Source organism: Garra rufa, chromosome 22 (assembly GCF_049309525.1).
Source record: "Garra rufa chromosome 22, GarRuf1.0, whole genome shotgun sequence".
Lineage (NCBI taxonomy): Eukaryota > Metazoa > Chordata > Actinopteri > Cypriniformes > Cyprinidae > Garra > Garra rufa.
In genome coordinates, this window is record NC_133382.1 from 8,437,646 (window position 1) to 8,455,863 (window position 18,218).

Sequence of the window (18,218 nt, forward strand, 5' to 3'; positions counted from 1 at the left end):
ACCCGCTGTCTGCACCTCCTCGTTTGACCACGGCGTATTCTTCCGAGTTGCCATAATATGTAATGGATTGGATATGTCACGCAATCTCTGGCCAAACTTTTTAAAAATGGCGGGGTTATTCTGGATACTATTGCTGGCGCGTGCAATGATGACGCAGTGAATAGTGACGATTCTCTCTGACCAATCAGCAGTCTGCTGTGTTTTCACGTCACATTTTAGTATCGCCTCAGCTCGCTTGGAACCTCGCCGGAGGTGGTACAAAAAAAAGTACCTGGAAGCCGGTACAGGTACAACTTTTACACAGTGGAAAACCAAACAGAGCCGAGTCGAGCCGAGGCGAGCTGGTACTGTGTAGTGGAAAAGCGCCATTAGAGCCATTGGCTTCACTCATGCCCATGTTTGCACCTAACTGGACTTTACAAATTTACATTGACATTGCTCTGCAAATGAGTGGCTCTCCTTTTACTGTGGGAATCAAAGAAGAGGACAACAATGTTCCCACAGTAAACTCCAGTTCAGAGCCACTACGCAAGATGGCTGCCACGCCAGAGTCTCCGCTGGTTCCGCCCGGCCGTCCAGAGTCTCCGCTGGTGCCGCCCGGCCTCCCAGAGTCTCCGCTGGTACCGCCCGGCCTCCGAGAGTCTCCGCTGGTGCCGCCCGGCCTCCCAGAGTCTCCGCTGGTGCCGCCCGGCCTCCCAGAGTCTCCGCTGGTGCCGCCCGGCCTCCCAGAGTCTCCGCTGGTTCTGCCCGGCCTCCCAGAGCCTACGCTGGTTCCGCCCGGCCTCCCAGAGCCTACGCTGGTTCCGCCCGGCCTCCCAGAGCCTACGCTGGTTCCGCCCGGCCTCCCAGAGCCTACGCTGGTTCCGCCCGGCCTCCCAGAGCCTACGCTGGTTCCGCCCAGCCTCCCAGAGCCTCTGCTGGTTCCGCCCAGCCTTCCAGAGCCTCCGCTGGTTCCGCCCAGCCTTCCAGAGCCTCCACTGGTTCCGTCCAGTCGTCCAGAGCCTATGCTGGTTCCGCCCAGCCTTCCTTAGATTCCTGTCTGCCCTGTTCTGGCCACGGAGGCCATGTATGGACTGTCTAATTTCCCACCCACCCTCCCTACTGCTCCAGTCCCACCACCTCAGTCTCCTGACAGTCCCTCGGCTCACCTTCAACCCACCTTCGGTGCAGAGGAGTTGCCGTGGGTCTGCCAGTCTCCATCGGTGTCCTGGCTGGAGGATCCCTCACCATCGCCTCCAGCCTCAGAGTCCTGGACTCCGCCTCGGCCCTCCGACCCTGCGGCTCCACCCCGGCTCTCTGCTCCCTCATCTCCGCTGTCGGCCGTCGGTCCACCAGCTCCACCGGGCTCCGTTGTCCCTCCGGCTCTGCCCTGGTCGGTCGTCACCCCACCTTCGCCTCTGGACTCTACTCCTCCGGCTGCGCCTCGTCGCTCCGTCCTACCGGCTCTGTGGACCTCCTCCCTCCCGCGGGCACAGCCTCGGTCCTCTGTCGCTCCGGCTCCGCTGTGTACCTCCAGACCTCCATCTCCGCCTTGGTCGCCAGAGCCTTGGGTTCCGCTTTGGCCCTCCGGATCCTCTGTGTCGCCCAGGACCATCGACTCTCCGGGTTCCGCCTCGGGCTCCACCGGCTCCACCTCCGTCGGTCTGCCCCATGGAGGAGCCAACCCTTCCTCCACCATGGCTTCTCCCTCCGCCGGTCCCGCCTCAGTCCATAGCTCCATTACCCCCACATGGACCTGGCCCTCCATCCCTCCCCCTGTTCCGCCTCCGCTCCACCACCCTCCGGTTTCATTATGTGGTTAGAGCGTCTGGAAGCCGCTCCTTGGGGGGGGGGCTCTGTCACGAATTGAGTCGTCCTGTCATCATAAACTCTTGCACTACACATCATGGACTTCATTCCCCACAAGCCACTGCACTAATCACTGCATTCACCTGCTCCTTGTTTCTCACTGCACTGATTACCGCTCTCACCTGCACCTCATTTCTAGGACTGCATTTAAGCCACTCTTACACTCAGCTTCTTCGCGAAGTCTTGTATTGCCCCGGCTGCATTTCTTCCCGTGTTTGTTTTCCCGTGGTTGATTCCTGGATTCCCTCCCGTGTTTGATTCTCGCTGCCAGCCCCGACCTTTCTGCCTGTGTTTTGACTACGATTTCTGCCTGCCCCTTTGTGTTTGTTTTGTTTTGTCTTTTCTAATAAATGCTGCGAATGGATCCGCTCGTCTCCGACCGTCCTTGTGACAATATGTTATATTTCTAAATAAATTTAATTAGTTGTAAAGTCTTACATTTCAGAAAAAGATACCTAATAATTTATTTAAAAATGTATAGTTATATGCAGTTTAGCACTTTTTCTAGGTTGTTGTAATGGGGACATCGGATGCCCATTATCCACAAATTGGTATGATGCTGTATCAAAATGTCTTCAAGAAATGTCTGCAAAATCCCTCAATGGTCGTGTAAAACAACATCCTTTTTTACCTTGTCAAAAACAGTTCTACCAGAGAGACTCTGAGGCGATAGAAATTTGAACATTTATTTGAATGAATGAATAAGACAGAAGGGTTAATGGTTTCTTTTGGCGTGGGCTCCATCCTTAATCCGTGACTGAGGTAGACTGCATTTCCTGCCTGAAGATGAAGGCAGGGGAGAGCCTTCCCCCACGTGGTATGGATGGTAGCCAACCTGGTGGTGGTGGGGAGGATGGAGGGGAACTTCGGGTACGACACCTAGGGGCAGCAGGATGGAAGAGTAAGTTTTGGTCTTTTATTCAAGGCGTCAAGCTGCTATTGGTTGTCGAGATAATCATGAATTAGAGTCATCCTGGTAGAACTTTACGCTAAAGCTTTCATTTCTACCAGAGAGACTCTGAGGCGATAGAAATTTGAACATTTATTTGAATGAATGAATAAGACAGAAGGGTTAATGGTTTCTTTTGGCGTGGGCTCCATCCTTAATCCGTGACTGAGGTAGACTGCATTTCCTGCCTGAAGATGAAGGCAGGGGAGAGCCTTCCCCCAAAGAAAAAGAGCCCGAAGTACGAGTGATAATGGAAAGGTTAAGATTGCGTGAAAGGGGAAGCCTTGTAATTTAAATTAAGAAGCCACGGTTGGCTTCTAATAATAGCCACGATAGGCTATGCAGGGATGTCTTTGACGGGTTAAAAGCCACGATTGGCTTATTTTAAAGATCTGATTCATTAAACAATATTGATAATAATTAGTATTGATATAGTTCTTCTTAGTAAAAGTAAAAAGGGCACGATTGACTTTGCTAGCTGAAGCCACGATAGGCTCTCACGGTTAAGCCACGACTGGTCGTTCGAGCAAGTTCCGAACTTTTAAAGCCACGACTGGCCGTATAGCCTCGATTGGCTTGATGTGAGGGACCACGTTAGGTCTTGGGAAAATAAGCGAGCCACGATAGGCAATGAGTGTAAGCCGGGACGGGCGTCGAGCCTCGGTATTGAAGGTTTATCGTGGATAATAAAATAATCCAAAGCATATTGTAGAGTGTGTTATTGATAATAAGAGCTAATAATTAAGACGATGGTAAAAGTCACGACTGACCTTCGGTTAATGCCACGACTGGCCGTTTAAGCCGCGCAGGCTTGAGTTAGGACCATGCTAGGTCGAATAAATTAGTAAAGATAAACATAAAGGAGCGGACGGCTTCGAGCCGTTATTGCCACTGGCGTTATATTGGAGGCTTATCGTGCATAATATAATAATCCAATGACATATAGTAAGAGTGAGTATATAAGAGCTAATAATAAAAGCCACGACTGACTTTCGGTGAATAACGAAGCCACGACTGGCTTTCGGTGATTAGCGCCCAATATTGATGCCACGACTGGCCGTATAGCCTCGATTGGCTTGATGTGAGGGACCACGTTAGGTCTTGGGAAAATAAGCGAGCCACGATAGGCAATGAGTGTAAGCCGGGACGGGCGTCGAGCCTCGGTATTGAAGGTTTATCGTGCATAATATAATAATCCAATGACATATTGTAAGAGTGAGTTATTGATAATAAAGCTAATAATAATTAAGACGATGGTAAAAGCCACGACTGACTTTCGGTAAATGCCACGACTGGCCGTTTAAGCCGCGCAGGCTTGAGGAAGGACCATGCTAGGTCGAATAAATTAATAAAGATAAACATGAAGGAGCGAACGGCTTCGAGTCGTTATTGCCGCTGACGTTAGGTTGCTGATTATAGTGTAGGCTTAGTCTATGAGATTACGAACGTTAGTATGATAAAGAAAATGCAAAGACGTCATATTAGTTGTAGGCTATAACGACGACGATAAGTAAAAGCATGATTGACTTTTGGTAACTTTAACCACCATAAGTAACATGAACAATTCGACGTAAAACCACCACCAGTAGCTAGCGAATTCAACGTACCTTTATGATGTGAGAGACTGCTGTGCATTCAGGACCTTATGAAATTCTGATCTGATATACGTTTCGTATGCCGAAGAAGACCATCTTCCGAGCTGTTTGATGGTAGACTCTGGAACCCCTCGTTCAGCTGCCGTAGTGGCAGCGCCGATGCGGAAAGGGTGGCTAGTATAAATATCGGGTGAAGGACCGGCGGCTGTCAAGGTGGTTGACGAAAGAATTCTAAACCACCGTTTAGTAATGGGTAACCCACTTAAGAGAAAGAAAAGAGGTGACATACCAGAAGTGCGCAGCCGTATTTTGAGAAAGTTGAGCATAGAAGCGAAAGGGCATAGAGAGAAGCCAAATTTATTTTGAAATTGAAATTGTGACACCAGACCCGGGGAATCTGATTTTGAGAGTTTAATCAACAGTGAAAAGTTATTAGGTGAAAAGTGTAAGTCTTGAAATAAATCTTTTGTTGGATCGAAACGATTACTATCGGAAGTAAACTCACCAATGCGCGAGAAACCAAAGAATGCAGTTTAAAACGTAGCTTCGAGCAGAGCGTTGGAATAGTTGTCAAGTAAGCCGTTACAAAGTTTTGAGACTAAGGTCTGAAGTATGCGGAGTGTGATAGGCTGACGTTTAGCTTTGAACACGGATTTTGACATACCCTGGAGAAGTAATCAAATGAAAGGGGACAAAAATAAGCTGGGGCAATTAGGGATATTATACCTTGCGTGGAATAGAACACCAGCCGGAATTTTACATATAGTTGAAATATTAAGTTGGCATGATTAAAAACAGTACGTGAGGAAAGCACACACGGTCGAAATTAAAATGGGAAGTAACGGAATTTGATAGGTGAAGCAAAACATGATGAACCGGGACCAAGCCGAGTTGTATGCTTTGAGAGTTGACAGTGCTACGCCTTTGCGATGTACGATTTGGCAGAATTTAAAAGGTTGTTAAAATCCAAAGGCCTGTTTAATTCAAGAGAATTTGTTGCAGCGTGGGCACGGCGTCGGATCCTTGTTGGCCGCTGGGTAAAGTCGTCGGAATACCTGCAAACGAGAGCGAGAGAGAGCGTCAGCTTAGGCATTAAAACGACCTGGAATGTGTTCGGCTTTGATGATAAAATTGTGCGTCATGGATTGCCAAGTTAGACGTCTTAAAATAGACATGATAGCCGGGCAATGCTAACGACCTTTGTTAATGATGTGGACAGTGGCTTCGTTGTCGCAAAACAAGGTAGTACGTTTCCGTAACCGGGCTGAGCCCCAGAGAACGCTAGCAACCGCGATAGGGTAGATTTCATAGAGAGCGGACGAGGTGGATTTTGAATGAAATAGACAAATCGTGAGGCCACTTTTCTGCGAACCACTGCCCTTGGAAGAATCCCCAAAAATCAATAGAAGTGGTTGCTTCGGTATATAGTTCGGAGCGTTGGATGATTCGGAAACGTCGTTATAGAAGGAAATGCCATTCCAGTTGTTTAGAAGAGACCAAAACCTAAGGTCTGAAAAACAGCCGTCATCTAGGAGAAGCGAGTCGCTTAAATTTGCAACTGAATGAGCTAAATGCAGCATGCGAGATATGAAAGAACGACCTTGTTGAATGATTCGCATTGCGAGTTGAGACTGCCGAGAAGAGAAAGCAAGTCACGTTTGGAAGTTAAGCGAGACATGAGGAACGATTCCATAACAGACCTGATTCGGACAAATTTTTTGGTGTGGAAGAGAAGCTTGCATCTTAATAGTATCCAGAATTATGCGAGAAATTCGAGACGTATGACGGGACCGATTGTTTTTTCTTCTGACGAAGGAACACCTAAGTCGCAAAATACTTGTTTAGAGTATCGAGCACGAAGCTTCAGAAGGAGGAAGGTCGATTAGCAGAAAATCATCAAGCAAATGTAACGCGAAAGGCAGCTTGCAAATATTTAAAATAAGAACAAACAGATTCATTAAAGTTATTGCACAGAGGTATACCATTGAATTCATAATTGGACGGCCTTATATGGCGAGCGCGGGGTTTGCGGGATCAGCACCATGGAGAGCGCCCGGAGCACGGCAAGCGTGAACTTTTTAGGGCAGAGAGAGAAGCGGAGTGGCCGTGGGAGCTACAAACAGCTCGAGTCAGAGTTTTTTGGCCTCCGAAAAGGCGAATAAGCAGGTCAGAGTCAACCAACGAAGGCAACAGGAGAAGCAGCTTTTGCTGAAAAAGACTTGTGAGACTCGTAAAATAAGGTCCCGCCATATCTTAGATTAAAGTCTGCCATCATGGCTAGATAAAGTTCTAATTCCTCTCTGCGATTGGGGAAAACTAAAAGCAATGACGAATTCGGTAAAAGGCAGGTTTCGTTGTAGCCTGGGATCTGAAGTTAAGTAGGACTGCCACGTCGCCACAGTCAATCGTCTGCCTGTCGATCACGGGTCGTGGTAACAGCAGTGCAGCAGGTTAATGTCTTTACCTGAGATGATGTCATATCTTATTTTGGGAGACACTGAAGCAGCAGCGGGTGGAACGAATGGTCTACCGAAAACCTGGGCCTTCAGAGCCGTTGAGAGATTGAACGCTGCAGGAGGAAATGACGTAGCGGCGTTTTGTAGCGGAGTCTGAACTGGAGATGTTGCGAAAGTCGACGTGGCAGGAAAAGTGGAGAGTGCAGCAGAGGAAATTGAATCGATGACTGAAGGGGAGACTGAGACGGAGGCGGAAGACGTCGCGGGAATATATGGTTCGGGTGCGCGCGAAGCGAAGGCTGACTGGAAGAAGCCCAGACTAGTTTCGAAACATTTGACGGTTTCGGTGAGCTGGAGAAAAGCCTTTAAGAGTTGCGCGTTTGCGCTGCCCGAATCCGGGCTTGGCGGAGGAGAGGAGGATTTAGCCGAGCGTTTTCGTCCTGTTTGAGGAGCTGGGCTGCGTTGCCATGGTCGCCTTGGACACGTCGGATGATGAAGCCGGAAGGCTACCCAGCGTGTAGGAAGCAAGGAGGATGAGGTCATCGTGGGTCAAGTCGTTGCTGACGAGGATGCCGGAATCCAGTAAGGTGTCCGCGATATTCTCGGGAGGCCACTGGACCCAGGGAGATTCCTTAGAATGCGCATACTCCGGTGCAGGGAGGCGGGCGAAAGAGGAACGGAGTCTTCGTCAGAGATTGCAAGATCAACGAGCTGTTTTTGAAACATCTTGAGCTGCTAGAGGAATCGACCAGACGGAACTTCGGGTACGACACCTAGGGGCAGCAGGATGGAAGAGTAAGTTTTGGTCTTTTATTCAAGGCGTCAAGCTGCTATTGGTTGTCGAGATAATCATGAATTAGCGTCATCCTGGTAGAACTTTACGCTAAAGCTTTCATCTCTGTTCACAGCAACCTGTTTCTGTGCATGCCTCTTTAAATGATAATGAGCTACTACTCACTCCACCCCTCTCTTCTTTTTTTTTTGTTGTTGATTCAGTGGCATGCTACCATTAAAAACAAACAACTACGAAACACCTGCATTTCTTACATTGTTGTCACTATAGCTGCTCAAGCGCGGAGAAAATGGCAGACAACGTAAAACCATCAGTGGGCGTGGGCGGGGTCTGAACAATATGACGTCATCTTGCACAGAAAATCAAAACGGCTTGATAATTTAGACTGTTTAAGTGAATGGATTTTTTTATCATTGTAGTGTGTTTGTGCCACACACTGGTAAGACATATTTATATTTACATACCTTGTAAAAGTGAATTTTACATCCAATTACCCCTGAGGTAGTGTCAGAGGTTGTCTAAAATGTAGACATCTAATGTTTTAATGTTTAACTGTATTTTCATGAATTTTAATGTATCATTATTTACTGGGATGACAAGAATAAAATAACTCATTCGTCATTTTAAATAAGAATAATAATAAACAAGTTTTACTATGTAGAATTTTATTTTGCAGTCAACAGACAGTTCATTAAATCTGGTCTTTAGCCAGATTTAATAAGTTCTTTTTATCCCAGCAGGGGTCTGAATGTGTTATATTGGAGTAGATGGTGCATGTGGAACACCATTCTGGAGTCAGGCCAGTCTTATCTAAAGGGCAGCGAACAGGGATGACAACAGTTTTTGATACACTAATTTGGTTATTTGGCCAGTTTATTGCTTTAGCGGCCTACTGTTGGGAGCCAGTGGTGGGAGGTTAATAAAACGCCAGTAATGAGTCACGTTCCTCATTAATTACTGTAATAAAAGACCGGGTTGAAAGATTCCATATGGACCGAGCTCATCTCACCCCCTCTGGAAACTTAGGCAAGAAACATAGTCGACGCAGGGTCATAAATAAGCAACAGAACATTGGTAATAAAAATAAATATTTCTTTAAACAGTGAATAAGCATATTAGAATGATTTCTGAAGAATCATGTGACTCTGAAGACAGGAGTAATGATGCTGAAAATTTAGGTGTGCCATCACAGAAATAAATTACATTTTAAAACATTTTAAAATAAAATAGTTATTTTGAAGTGTAGTAATTGTTCATAAAATGTGGCCCTGGACCACAAAACTCTTAAGTAGCATGGGTATATTGGTAGCAATAGTCAAAAATACACTGTATGGGTCAAAATGATCAATTTCTCTTTTATGTCAAAAATCATTAGAATATTAAGTAAAGATCATGTTTCATTAAGATATTTAATAAATTTCCTACCATAAATATATCAAAACAACATTTTTGATTAGTATTATGCAACTATGAACTTAATTTGGACAACTTTTAAGGGGGATTTTCTCAATATTTGGATTTTTTGCTCTTTCAGATTCCAGATTCCAGTTGTATCTCAGCCAAATATTGTCCTATTGTCCTCCCATACATCAATTGAAAGCTGATTTATTCCGTTTTCAGACAATGTATAAATCTCAAATTCAGAAAACAAGATTATTTTTCTTACCCCATTGTCAGATTATGTTGCATCTTTCAAGCAAAAACACACTTAATTTTGACTTGTTTTTTCTGAAAACAAGACAATAGTTTATACTGGTCTAGAAAAGTAAGCAAGAAGTAAGAAACACATTTTTTGCAGTGTTGCACTGCAAAAAATAAATAATAGTGTTACTTAGTTACTTTTTATGAAAAGCAACTTCGGTAACATTAAAAAATAACTAAGATATTTTCATGTAAATGTAAAAGTAATGTGTTACTTTACTAGTTAGTTGAAATAAGTAATCTGATTACAAAACTTAATCAAAACACACTACAGCACCACTTGTGGTAACGCTGAGAATTACACTACATTCTGATTTGCATTGTGACACATTTCAGCAACAGTTGCATGAACTTGCATAGAGTGTTTGCATTTATATATCATGGGCCTTTGGCTACAGTAAGACATCCACACTATAGACTTGTCAGTGCTGTTTGAAGAGCTAAATGCGGTTCTGTTCATATAAGGTTCGGTTATGAAAGCAAGTGACAACCACATTCTATAACCAAAGTGACTACCTGCAATTTTTCAAGGGTCATGACTGAATGTTTAGAGTGTGTTCGATTGGTAAGTGCTGTATTAACAGAGCAGCAGTCCATAATTAGCTGCCTGTCATGTCACTGACATATGTGTGACATAAGTGCTCATGTCGCGGGTTATTGTTTTGCTGTCAATCACTAATATTACTAGCTGTCAACCTCTGTCAGGTTAGGAAAAATGGCTGAAAACAGGGCTATTGTTGTGTAGTTGTTGAGCAAGACCAAACTCCCATTCTGTTTGGGTGTAGAAGGGAAAAAAAAACTTTGTGAACACATAAATGATAGAATGAAAGTTGAAAAATTCTAGCAAAACTACTTAGTGATTGTTAGATTATTAAAAGTGAAACAAATAAATACAATGACAAAAGCACATAATTAAATGTTTAAACCTTAAAGTAAATTGTACTTTATTGTAAATTGTAAAAATGATAAAATATTCACCAATATAAATAATACTAAAACAGCTCTGGAATGCAGTATTTTGTATTTGCCTTTTCAATCAGAAAGGGTTTAGAAGATATGAGGTTTGTCCCAAATGTGTTTTAGATTTTAGAATAATTTCATGGATTTCACAATATTGATATTCTTGTGAACAAACATGGCTCTAGCTAATATAAAACAAAGCTCACAGCCTAGTTTTTTTTTTCAAGGACAAATTCAAATGAATTGTGAGCTACTTTGTCTTACGATGACTTGCGTAAGTAATATCAAATATATTACTGTAAATAATCATTTTCCCTTGAGTATTTTCTCCCAGGACTGTACACATGCTGCATTTGTGTGCATAATGGATGACTGAGGGAGTATTATGGGTAATCACACCCAGCGAAGACCCCACGAGCTTGTGATTTACTGCTGTCAGAGGCATTATAATTGCAGGGGCTGGGAATTACAGGGCAACCGTGAGAAATAAATCTTAAGCATGCTGATTTTTGCTGCTGCTTATTAAGTCTAGGAGGAATACATGCGTTTGTTTGTCCAGTTACCATTTTTATGCAGCATAGCCGAGACTGGCCAGCATGTTCTCTTCTGTTGCAATGAGAAATCCTATCTTTATCCTTGAATTTGCTGTTTGTGTTTGTGGTGTGTTTGGAGTTTGTTTATAGCATTTCATGCTTATATAGTCAATGTTCTTTTCATTTTTAAATCAATTGTGTTGTTTTTTAAGACTATATGCCTAGTACTTTGGTGCATAACTTGTCCCTTACCAGTCATGCATTTTTTTTGGCTTGTTGAGAATATGTGTGCACATACTTTTCTAAGAAACGTCACATTTTGATTTCTACCTGTAGTTTTAAACAAGAGTGCCAAAAGCAATGGCACGGAAGAACCTTTTTGGGTTTCATAAAGGACAGTGAACAGTTAAAATAACCATTTTCTTAGTTTTAAGAACATTTTAGAAACATTTTGTGGAACTAAAAAGTTCCATGGATGTTAAAGGTTCTTCATGGAACTGGCTGATAAATAACCTTTATTTTTTATGAATGTGGTAGAACAATTTTCATAAGCAGAAGGAGAGACTTTGCATTCTAAGCTTGCACCTTGTTTTCCATCCTAATTAGTTTTAACAATTGTTTCATGCACTATAGTATAGCCAGTATGCACCAAAGAATACTACGGTACACGTCCAAACAATAGTAATTGCTTTTTGTATAGTGTTTAAACACTTTTTTTTGAATGGAAAGTCATTCATAAGCTGCATGTGCGGATGCTGAACTCAATAAAGACCCTCTTTATCTCCTGCATGATTGATTTCAGTTGATTTTAGGTAAAGATCCACTTCATCCAGCACTCCTATTGTTATTTTACAGACTGAGAAACCACTCAAAATGATTCAGTGCATGAGTGAACAGTCTGAATCAGCATATTCATACATTTTTGCTGACCCATTTGATCAATTCATTGAAACAAAATGATGCAGAAGAGTGATTTATTCATGGATTGAACACTGCTTGTTCTGATTATAAGCATACGAAAGAAAACATTGGAGAAAAATGATTGATAAAATACATAATATACTTAAAATTGTAAGTAAGTATTTTTGTAGTATGTTTTACAATTCAATTATTTTTTTCTTTGTCACTGATATTGAAAGTTATTTGCTGTGTCTCACAGCTTTTCCCTCCGGAGGACACATTCATCATTCACTTACGTCATTGACAATGTCCTGTTTCATAATAGTAACCATTATAAAACGTACTGTCATTCCTTTTGAGGTGGAAATTACTGTAATTTCATTCAAGGACGCTGTCGTCAGTCGTCAAGAGTCTGTGGCGTGAACTTAACATACTTTTGAAAATCCAGCATTTAGTTGATACTGATAAGCAGTGGTGTAAAGAATTCAAGTCAATGTCATTAGTTACTGTACTTAAGTATCTTTTTGGCTACTTTGTAGTTTTACTGAGTATCAAAGATATTAGAAACTTTCTCTTTTCTACTTGAGTAAGTTTTTTAATAAATATATGTACGCTTTACTCCACATTAGTGATAAGTAATCCAAGTACTTACTGTACGTTTTACAAGACACCTAACTTTTATTTAAAGTTTATTTCTGCTACACCAGAAGTGATATCGCCACCTACAGGCAAGTGAAGGTACTATATCTTGTGCGTTTCACCCTTACTCATCCATTTTTTTTTTTCAAAAAGACTCTACTCGAATGAGAGTGCATTAGTAGGTAGTTGTGAATCCCAGGTGTTTGATACATGAAATAAAAACAAGACTGAGACCTTTTTAAAGGATATTGGTTTATGTATGTCCTTTTTGAGCACTTGAGCTTAACTGAGACTTCACTGTTTATAGACATTTAAGAGTCTGTTGTGTCAAACTTGATTTATTGCAATATTGAGGTGTTCAGAAAATAAACAATATCTACACAAATCACCTGATTCTTGTTTTTCCCTGACATCTGCGTCCCTTAGGCGTAAAGGACTAGTGCATCCTTGAGTCTACATTCTGTATGAATAAAACATTTAAAAGAGATAGTTCACACACAAAAAATAAAAATACAATTATCCCATGATTTACTCATCCTCAAGCCATCCTGTATATAAATAAGTTTGAAGTTTTATTAGAAATGCACTTGCTTTTCCAAGCTTTATAATGGCAGTAAATGGCTGTTGAGATTTTGAAGTGCAATAAAGTGCATCCATCCATCATAAAAAATTACTCCACATGGTTCTGGGGGGTTGATAAAGGCCCTCTGAAGCGAAGCAATGTGTTGGTGTGAGAAAAATATACATATTTAAAACTTTAGAAACCGCAAACTCTAGCTTCCAGTAACTGTCGTACTGTTAGTGTTTTGGACTTGTTTTGCCCCAGTTTCAGTTGCAGTTTCCATATTGGTCATGTTTCTTTTATTGTTAAGTTGATTGTTTTTCTTGTTTTGGTTAATCATCCTGTCTATATTAGTTCCTCTCTGTTCCTTAGTTCGCTGTCCGGTCTACCTTGTTACCTGCTAGTTGTTTTCTATGTTGCCTTTGTTGGATTTCCCCCACGTTTGCTCATTAAAAGATGGTTATAGAGTATTTTTGACTCCTGCGTTCTCCTTGCAACTACACTATCGTGACAGAAGACTACTATGTCAAGCTTGCCGGCCTCTCCTACTTCAAGCTCGCCGGCTGCTTCCAAGTCAAATCCGCCAGCCATTCCCAAGGGCTCTCTCCAGCCCGCCGGCCGCTTCCAAGTCAAGCCCGCCAGCCTCTCCTACGTCTAAGCTGCCGGCTGCTGCTCTCTCAAGCACGCTGGACTACCAGCACCCAAGCACTCCGGCTACGAGTCCCTGGCCAAAAAGGCCTCAACACCCGTAATTCCCCCCATGAAATTTTGCGGGGTGGCTATAGGGGTTCGGCCGTAGTGGCCGGGCCAAAGGGTCGGGGCCAAGGCCATGGAGGCTATTCCGCCATGGCTCCCCGTGCTCCCTACTCCGCCATGGCCCCCTGAGCTCCCTGACCCGCCATGGCTACATGGACTGCCTGTCCCACCATGGCCCCCTGAGCTCCCTGATCTGCCCTGGAGGTCTCCGATGTCTCTGTTTAGGACTGTTCTCCTTGCAATCGTGACAGAACACCCAACCAAACCCGGCCCGCTGCAACGTCAAGCTCGCGGGCCACTTTTACGTCAAGCCTGCCAGCTTCTTCTACATCAAGCTCATGGGCCACTCCAAAATCGAGCTCGCGGACTGCTCCTACGTCAGGCCCACTGGCCTCTCCTACGTCAAGCTCGCAGGCCGCTTCCAAGTCAAGTCCGCTGGCCATTGGGGCTATAGGGATATTGCTAGTAGTGACCCGCTATAGCCTCCTGAGCTTCCTGATCCGCCCTGGAGACCTCCCATGTCTCTGTCTAGTACACGCCTTTTTTGGGGGGTGTTTTGCCTTGTGTTGCCCTGGTTTCAGTTCCTGTTTCCATATTTGGTCATGTTCCTTTTCTTGTTAAGTCCTGTGTACATTAGTTCCTGACTGTTCCTTAGTTCGCTGTCCAGTCTACCTTGTTACCTGCTAGTTGTTTTCTATGTTGCCTATGTTGTATTTCCCCCGCGTTTGCTCATTAAAAGACTGTTATGGATTATTTTTGACTCCTGCGTTCTCCCTGCAACTACGCAATCGTAACATGTGCATGCTTTCATGAGAGAGTGGCGTTCCAGCAGATGATGAAGGACGTACTGTAGGTGTAGTGTAATCTCTGGTGAGAAGCGTCAAATGCGAAATCTCAGCGAAGAACTGTCATGAAGTAGAAGTACAAAACGAGAATTTGTAAAGAAAAATGTTGGAGGAGTTGGATATAAGCGGAGAGGAGAATGGTTTTCCTTTGCTGTAATCAAAACTTGGTTCTTGCAATACTAGCATATTCGGAAGCTAGAGATTACAGTTTTTAAAAGTTTTAAATATGGACATTTTTCTTACACAAACGCATCGATTCACTTCACATTGCACTTTTTATAATGGATGGATGCACTTTATTTTGCTTCAAAATCTTGAGCCCTATTCACTGCCATTATAAAGCTCGGAAGAGTCAGGACATTTATTAACATAACTCTGATTGTTTTCGTCTGAAAGAAGATGGGGAAGTCATGGGGTAATTTTCATTATTGGGTTAAGATCAGATACCGATACAGAATTGGTGACTTGTAATTTTCGCTGTAAGGTATTTGTACTTTTACTCAAGTACAATTTTCAAGTACTCTTTACACCTCTGTTAAGCAATCATTGTCACAGTTGTAAACATTCTTCAGTAAGGGGTTTTGGCATCACAGCGGCCAGATAAGGACCTGTATGAATTTCTTTCAGCTGTTGAACACAAAAAAATATATATATATTTTAAAGGATGTCTGTAACCAAATAGTTGGCGGTAGTCATGGACTTCCTACTTGTGACCCTGGACCACAAAACCAATTTTTCTGATTATTTCGAATTCGGATTTATGTGAATACTGAATAAATAACCTTTCCATTGATGTATGGTTTGTTAGGACAATATTTGTCTAAAAATCTGGAAAATGAGGGTGCAAGAAAATCTAAATATTGAGAAGTTGACATTAAAGTTGTCCAAATTAAGTTCTTAGCAATGCATATTGCTAATCAAAAATTAAGTTTTAATAGATTTACGGTAGGACATTTACAAAATATCTTCATGGAACATGATCTTAATATACTAATGATTTTTGGCATAAAAGAAAAATTGTTAATTTTGACCCATACAATGTATTTTTTTCTCTCTCTGGTATGGTATGCAAGACTTCTCCAATCATTTTGTCTGCTTAATATCTACCCACGAGCTTGTGTTAATCTGCCTTCACTTTTGAGGGCCACGCTCACATCTCAACATCTAATCAGCAATCGACAGAACTACATTTTTTCTTTTCTGTTAATCCATTACGCTTAGATGTATGACACGGTAGAAAGAAGAAACTATCTAAAGTTACTTCTGTTTTGTTGTGCTTTTAAGCTTGTGTCAGGTATTTTGCTTGTCAATGTTCCTCTCAAGATCCTGCCACCCAAATGGACAAATGTTCTTTCAGAGAGTTTTGGCACAGCTGTCTTGAGGATTAGTTTCTCCTGTGCTTTGCTGACTTGCAGAGCAGCTTCTTTTTTTTTTTTTTTTCCTGGCAGCTTCATTTTCACCCATGCATCTCTGAGTTCACCCACGCCACTCACTGTAACACTGTCATTTTCCAGAGGCGGCTTGAATTATAGATGAGCATATTTACTGACTGGTGATATTATGGCGGAGACAGAGAGAGAGGCAGGGGGAGATTTACTTATCCCGCAGGCTCAGGAAACGTGGAAGATGGGTCTCTGGAGCTCATAAACGAGAGAGGGGAAACGTGGCCCTGAATTTTGCGGACAAACATCTGCAGCTCATTTGCAGCAAGTGACAGGAATGTTGATGCAGCTTCTCACATGTGATCATTGTGTTGTCGCTTTGTTCCCTGATAAATTTATGTGGCGTGGATCTCCCCTGGCCATCTGCTTCCTTCTAAATTTGCAAGTACATTGCACATGTTGTGATGACGTAATGTGACAGTGCCAAAATGCCTTTATTGCTACTGTGCCATGGCAGGGGAATAGTGTCATTATTGTTTATTTTGTCATTGTTTTTTATTTTGTTTATTTTGTTTCCTAGTAAAAGTTAGTCCAAGTGCAACAATAACTAAATGCTTTGTCTTCAATGTCTAAATACTTTTAACTTGTATTGTTTATTATTACTGTAAAAATGACATGACGCTGTTTGTCCAGATTTATTAACTGCACCTGTTCTATGGTGAAATGATAAAGTCTTAGATGTCATTTGTTTTGATAAGATGAAGAAAAAAAAGATAATATACTTAAAAAGAATACCTGAAGACATTGGCATAATCTTTCTTAGAATTTGTATATTTATTCATATTTTTTTGTTATTTATTTAAAAAAAAATATATATAATGTAATATTTTATTGATATTTATGATTAAAAATTGAAATAATTTTACTATTATATATATATAACTTACATGGAGTAAAACAATAATAAATAAATAAAAAGATACATACATGCATAAAATTCCATAGTTCAACTTTTAAGACCCTGCAAAACATTATAATATTTAATTTGCTACTCAGTTAACATTTAATTAAATAATATTAATTCTATTTAAATTAATTGCAATTGTGAGTTATAGTCAGAATTGCAAGATATAAACTGAAAAAAAGTAGCCAGACTTTTTTTTTTTTTCAGAATTTCGTGATACATTATAACTCACAATTCTTATTTTTCTCTGATAATTGCTTGATGTAAACTAACAATTGGAAGAAATAAAGCTAGGATTACAAAATAAAAATATGCAATTTTGATATTTTTTTTCTTACAAATACGAGTTTGTATTTTGCAATTCTGACTTTTTTTCTCAAAATTTTGAGATATAAGCTCGCATTTCGAGTTACAAAAGTCAGAATCGCATAATATAAACTTGCAATTGCAAGTTAGAAAGTCAGAATTCTCAGATATAAATTCACAATTCTGACTTTTCTCTGAGAATTGCTTGATATTAACACAATTGCGAGAAATAAAGTCAGAGCTGCGTGATAAAAACTTGCAAGTTCTGCCTTTTTTCCTCGCAAACGTGAATTTGACATCTGATTTTATTTTTGAGTTATAAGCTCGCAATTACAAGTTATATAGTCCGATTATGAGGATGAAAAAAACTTATATGTTCTCAGAATTGTGAGTTTATAACTCGCGAATCAGACTTTTTTCTCACAATTTTGAGATATAATCTCACAATTGCAAGAAATAAAGTCAGAACTGCGAGATAAAAACTTCAGATTTTTCACATTTTTCGCAAATGTGAGTTTGTATGTTGCAGTTCTGACTTTTTTCTCACATCTGATTTTACTTCTCAGAATTTTGAGTTATAAGCTTGCAATTGCGAGTTATATAGTCAGAATTGCAAGATATAAACTGACAAAAAAAGAAGCCAGAATCGCAAAAAAGTCAGAATTGCGTGATATTATATGCGTTATAAAGTCAGAATTGTAAGATATAAACTCACAAGTCCGACTTTTTTTTTCTGAGACCTGCATGATATAAACTACAACAACAATTGCGAGAAAATGCTTTTTTTTTCTCGCAAATGCAAGTTTGTATCTTGCAATTCTGACTTTTTTCTCACATCTGATTTTACTTCTCAGAATTTTGAGTTATAAGAGCGCAATTGCGAGTTATATAGTCCGATTATGATATTGATGTTGCAATACTGGAAGCACTAATATAACAATTTGATGATGTATGTTACAGTTATGTAACAATTTTGAAATACGTTAATGATTATATTTTATCTTTTATCTCAGTATTCTTATCAGTGTT

General features: G+C 41.4%; 1 protein-coding gene across 1 annotated transcript in view; it reads right to left on the minus strand.

Annotated features, from left to right (window-relative positions):
- The window catches only part of pcdh15b (protocadherin-related 15b), a 277,431-nt gene that overhangs the window by 166,549 nt on the left and 92,664 nt on the right, over window positions 1–18,218 (minus strand). Inside the window, exons 10-11 of the mRNA XM_073828840.1 lie at window positions 7,315–7,461; window positions 6,923–7,167 (exon numbers count right to left, since the gene is read on the minus strand). Coding sequence (XP_073684941.1) covers window positions 6,923–7,167; window positions 7,315–7,461 — 392 coding nt within the window. The remainder of the gene's footprint in view (window positions 1–6,922; window positions 7,168–7,314; window positions 7,462–18,218) is intronic.